The sequence below is a fragment of the Habropoda laboriosa genome, unplaced genomic scaffold (genome assembly GCF_001263275.1).
Source record: "Habropoda laboriosa isolate 0110345459 unplaced genomic scaffold, ASM126327v1 scaffold128, whole genome shotgun sequence".
Classification (NCBI taxonomy): Eukaryota; Metazoa; Arthropoda; class Insecta; order Hymenoptera; family Apidae; genus Habropoda; species Habropoda laboriosa.
In genome coordinates this window covers 686,735-693,068 of record NW_017100281.1, presented here as the reverse complement: position 1 = coordinate 693,068, position 6,334 = coordinate 686,735, and the positions used below count along the sequence as shown (strand labels likewise).

Genomic DNA, 6,334 nt, shown 5'->3' with positions numbered 1-6,334 from the left:
ATTATTATTTAACTAATATGGATATTGATGTTGCCAAAAGTTGCTTTTGACTCGTGGTATTTATTACTAAACAATATATTAAATGCAGCTATTAATTACCATTAACATTAACTACTAATAAATTTATTAGTGCAATTTTCGATACATTTTAGTAACTTTGCACTTTGACGACGTTTTTCGTTGGTTACGTATATTTATCTTGTGCGAGACTATATACATACGAATACTAGATGCTAGAATAACTATATATTTTTATAATTAGATGAACTGTACATGTTGGCAAGCGTCAATAAACAGGAAAGACATAGCTGGGAATAATTTTGCTTTTTGTTCTTTCTTCCTTGCTTCTTGAATGAAATTTTATTTCTATTGCAAACATTTTTCTAGTATCTTTATCGTTTGACAAATATTATTGCGAATAATATATGCTTTTATTCAAATAATTAGATTTATTATTGTAGAGAGGCATTGAGATCAAATAAAATATGCTTTGTCGGTAATTTTAATATTTCAAAATAATATTTAGAAGTGTATTAAAATGAAACAAATTCTGCAAAGAAAGAACATTTACAGCAAATGTAAACCTGCATGAATGATTGCGTGGGAGAATGTATTTTGTTTGTAAACGCTTATTTAATTTTAATTACTTTTTTTGATGTTAATTAAATAATTTGAAGTTTTACAAATACTTTTTAGTAAAATGAAAAATCTGTAAGATATGTTTTATATGACAATAAAACATTATATGATTAAATAAATTTTATTCAAAACCATTTATGATCGAAGTTATTAATAATTCTTTCTGTGAAATATTGTAAATTTTTCACTTCGATTTCATAATAATATTTCAGATATACGGGTTTATATAAAATATAGAATAATTCAAAATCAAATTTATATTTATTGTTATTTGTATTAAACAATAATTGAGTTTATAGAAGTATTGTATTTGTACATTGAACATTTTAGTAGGTTGCATATAAAACTAAAGTGTTATCTATCGTAAATGTTGATACATTAAAAATTTAAATTCAACGCGAACGTGAAATGTAAATATCGATTTTTTAAATAAACGTTGTTTCGAATAATTAAGAATTATATGTCATTATCGGGAAATACGTAAAAATTTAGCAGGATTGTTTAGGTAGCCGAGATCAGTGTAAAATATAAAAAAGATAATATTAAGAAATGAAGAAAACTAAATTATCACCTTCAACATGTGCATGGCACATGCTTTTTATAAAATTTATCATGTGAATGTTTATCATACGAAATGTAGCAATAATAGAAACGTTCGAGTACTAAGACATTGTGAGAATAACAAAATAGACAAAAGGATAGCTAATTTTAAGGAAGTATCTTTCACGATAACATGGGATAACATTTTATGTTATATGTCTTTTCTTAAAGTTCTATGAAAATGTTTAGGATATATTGATCATATTATATATACATATATACAGGGTGGTCCACGCAACTTGTTCACCCTGAACAACTTGTGAAGTATCCATTGTATGAAACAATGTTTTATAGAAATGTTATATGGTTTGGGGGGATACATTATGTAATGCATACATCTTTTTTTTAGGCGGAGGCGTTTCGGAGATTTCAGGGTCAACTTCGTTTTTTTAAATAGAATGCTATATTTTTTATACCAAAATATCGAAGAACGTTAAATTTTGAGTGAAAAAGTACTGACCTTTATTAGCCGTAAACTTAATAATTAACGAATAATTTCACTTTGTTTCTTGAAAATAGTCTGTGCGTAAATCAAGTTGGAGATTCAATACCAGCAAAGATTTCCGTAAGACTTCTTCCATTCAATAACGTAGGTGTTTGAAATGGTGTCCATTCACATTAATATACTGATGTAATCTATTAATCAACGAGGAAACTGCACTCTGAATTGTTTCTGTAGCAAGCATACTACATGCTTCACGAATTCGTTCTTTCATATTCTCGGGTGTTGTTGGTGGTTCACGATACACCATATCTTTTAATGTACTCCATAGAAAGTAGTCTAGCGGCGTTAGATCTGGTGAACGTGATAGCCACAGAAATTTTCCACAAGAAACAAAGTGAAATTATTCGTTAATTATTAAGTTTACGGCTAATAAAGGTCAGTACTTTTTTACTCAAAATTTAACGCTCTTCGATATTTTGGCATAAAAAAAATACAGCATTTCATTTAAAAAAATGAAGTTGACCTTGAAATCTCCGAAACGCCTCCACCTAAAAAAAAGATATGCATTACATAATGTATCCCTCCAAACCATACAACATTTCTATAAAACATTTTTTCATACAATGGATACTTCACAAGTTATTCAGGGTGAATAAGTTGCGTGGACAACCCTGTATGTTCAATTAATTATCAATATAAGACATAACAAGATTTCCATATTTGTATTAAAATAGAAAAAAGTTTGAACGCATTCATTGATGACTTAGTTTTTATGAAATTTACAATTGTTTACTTGTAAATGAACGAAAATTTTGTGTCACAAATTTAGTTTTATTAATTACAAATTCAACTCCAAAATGTGCTATCAAGATATGTTAAAATATGTTTCACTAATTTTCCTATCTGATTTCTTTCATTCGCCTTATTAACTAGTCGAAGTCATTTTCCTTCTTCTGACAAAATTATGTGAGTTTTCCATATTCTTAGAATCTCTATCAAGCGATAACGTGCTTCTTTATATATTAGCGATTAATCTTGTATGCCATTTAAAGGTCTCGATTAGTTTACATATCTATCTTTATTTTTTTAAGCTAAGTATTATAACTCTATCGTTTCTGAGTTGACGATAGTTGAAGCGTTAACCTATATACAAATTGATAGAACTCACGTGTTCGCTTTTCTAGCGTTATTTCACACATATGGTAAAAATTGTTGGTACCTAATAATACCATGCTTTAACTTTTCGCGTTATTATTCTTATTACCAAGTTTTATAGAAAAACTTCAATGAATATTACCGCGACAATTTGTTTTGTAAAATAATCCTAAAATGAAAATTAAAATCAAAACTTAGTTGTAATTTAAACAAAAAATTGAGTATATAGTTTTGTAGAATATTAGAATAAGAAAGTTATAAGATTCAATAGTTTGAAAAAACGTTATATTATAATTTTATTACACAGGAATTATTAAATTAAAGTGCATGTTTTTGTAGAGTATTTAATGCGAATGTTAATAAAAATAGTAGTTTATTAACAATAAGCAATATTTAGAATTTATTTGTGTGACGGGATTAAAGTAAAATCTAAAAGAAATCTATACATGAACTAAAATTGATTAAAGTGAAATATTTTTGTTGCAGATGGAAATGGCAATCTTTACTGAAAATCGTTCGTTGTGAAATTATCAGTATTTGTCATACCGAGCATGTGGATGCTTATGTCCTCAGGTAAAAAAAATTACATTTTATTACAATAAACATGTAAAATTTTTTACATACTGTTAATTTATGAATTCAGTACGTACAATAAATTTCTCTTATTCTACATTGATCATTACTGATTGATCATAGGTGGATGAATTATCCATAAATTGATGAATCACTAATAAAGTTATTAACCTTCTTACTGCCAGGCCCATCTACGCAGTATATGCGAAGACTGCCAGGGCCGATTTGATATGCACGCTTCTATAAATTGCTTTATAAAGAAAAAAATGTCAATTTCCTGGAGGAAAGTTTTTGTGTACATTCTCTTCAAACTTAGAAGATATGGAATACAATTGTAGTGTAATAAAATATTTAATAATAAATAATGTAAACGTTTATATTTAGATTATATAAAAGTATTTTCTATAGTAATATCTCTTACCTGAGTTACCGATATTGTTTTTCGAACTAAAAGCAAATTTTTAACCTGAATAAACGAAATAATTTAATTGAATTTTTTATCTGACCGATAATCTGAATGTAAACGCACGGAACCGATGCTTCGGCCCCTAGCAGTTCTCGCATAGGTACCAAGGGCCGATTGATCGGCCCGCTGGCAGCCAAAGGGTTAAATTGCAATTAACTAATAAATGTATAGTACATGTTTCGTTAACTTTATCGTGGTAATTTTCTATAAATGTCAATAAATATTGGAAAGATTTCCTCTTTTTTCAATTTTATCATATTCAAAGCTTTTTAATATCAGTAAAGCTATATAATAAACTTATGAATATTTGCATAAAGAACAGCATTAAAGAAACAAAATACTTTTTTTTTAAAACGCATTTTATTAAGGTTATATTAAGATATAGCAAAATATAATTGAATAACTAGAAGAGGAGAGAGAGCGATATAATACACAGAAACAGAACAAAGGAAAGCCGGATATCATCACGTGTATTTTATAAGCCACTTCGTAGATCGTTGGCGTTTGTAAACTTTTATTGGGAAAACTTACTTGAACCGAGATAAAACTTGTTTGAATTGAGAGAAATTATAAACAACTTTTCTAAACCATGAAGTTAGGTAAAATAAATGTATAAAGTTTATCAATACCTTTCTAAAGTTTTAAACTTTGTATAATAATACGTGCACAATATTTTTTAGTAAATAATTTGAATCGCGTGGTGTTTTGTGATACAAATACTTACATTTTGAAGTTGTTAAATTTCGGAAGTAGTCATTTAATTTTTTTATACATATATTTGTTAATTTTTGTTTGCTTTCTATTTCGCTAGTTTGATGATTACAGACAATGCATTGGGTTGAACGTTTAAACAAATTTCCGATTTTAATATTGTTTGTTGAAGGCATAATTACTTAATCATTTTTGTATGTTTGCCTAAACTGTATTCGTGTTATCGAGTATCATATTAATTCGTAGAATGTATGTAACAATAAATTCGGATTTATCAATGACATAAACAGATTCTGTTTATTAATGAGTCATTAGAAAAGCTTAAATAGTGCTATTTGCTTATGAAATTAAATCCGATTGGATGCTAACCAAAATACACGTAGCGATATTTATGAAACAAATATTCCAAGAACGTTTCTTCTTATCAACGTTCAAATATTTATGTTTTATTTTAATGTTATTCATATTTCTGTTGAATATAGTCTTTAATTACAGAATTTTGTTACAGTTATTTATAGCATATTCTTTACATGGTTAAAATACCTGTAATTCATAAAACTATTTCTTATAAATTAAATGTGAAGTATCACAATTAAATAACTAAGAAAATATTATTTAATCCAAGACATTTTTGTTTTTGTTAACATTTTAGATTCAATAACATTTAAGGATCTAAGAAATAATAAATGTATTAAATTTAACATTAAATAAAAGTGTAAATGAAATATCTAGTATTAAATTATAAGGTTCTTAATATATTAACTTCCGTGTTTGTTAAACAATAAATTATTTGCAAACTAGAAATAGAATGAAAATACTATTTCACAATTAGACTCTTTAGTAACATTTGGCACAGTTAATAACACTATGTATTGTTTGAAAAGTGAAATTCAGATTTCAGTTAAGTTCATTTAGGTAAATTTAAATTCTTAAACCAGGATTTAAAAATTTCTGATATTTTAAAGACAGACTTTTTTCTTAATTGAAATATGATTTGTAACAAGCAGGTTTATGTTGTTTGACTGTAATAATGTAGCTGCAACATTATAATTTGTATATAAATATAGTTTACTACTTATTCTATATAGATTTGTAGACTTTTGTGCTTAAGTATTATCTTATCTGCAACGTAATATTATAAAATTTGCTTTATAATGTAATCCATTATTTATGTAAAAATGAAAAATATTTTAGTAACTCATATACTAACTTATCATTGCTATGTTAATAAGGATTCTCTAGGAATTTCATACATCACTCTAAACTGCCTGAATAAATAAGGAACAGTTATTTATATTTAGTATATAATTTTTAATTATAACTTCATTTTATATTAGGTTTAAAACTGATATAATGTTAAAAACCATACTTCAAAAATAGATATAATTTTAAATATCAGATTAAATGTATTTTCTTTAATATTATTTTCTAGCCTACTAAAACACTATTTTTTATTTTTCATTATTGCATCTTTCAGTATGCATTCAACAAGCTAAGTAAACAAGTATTTATTTGTGATCAATTTGTTTTTTTAGGTATATGATCGCTATATTCTCACAATACAATATCTTGTCAATAGTTAATCAGAAGTTATGTCATTTAACTTATTAGATTAGTCCTAAAAGCACACTATAAAATCAATATAATACAATTTAAGGATTTTACTTAAAACAAAAAAGATTACCTTTGAAAGCGCTACCACAGATCGAATCAAAAAAAAAAAAATTTCCGGTTATTAATAAATA

At 26.2% G+C, this 6,334-nt stretch overlaps 1 protein-coding gene across 1 annotated transcript in view; it reads left to right on the top strand.

The window, feature by feature from the left end:
• The window catches only part of LOC108573605 (S-adenosylmethionine decarboxylase proenzyme), a 13,785-nt gene that overhangs the window by 3,088 nt on the left and 4,363 nt on the right, over nucleotides 1-6,334 (top strand). The window contains exon 2 of the mRNA XM_017936067.1: nucleotides 3,326-3,412. Coding sequence (XP_017791556.1) covers nucleotides 3,326-3,412 — 87 coding nt within the window. The remainder of the gene's footprint in view (nucleotides 1-3,325; nucleotides 3,413-6,334) is intronic.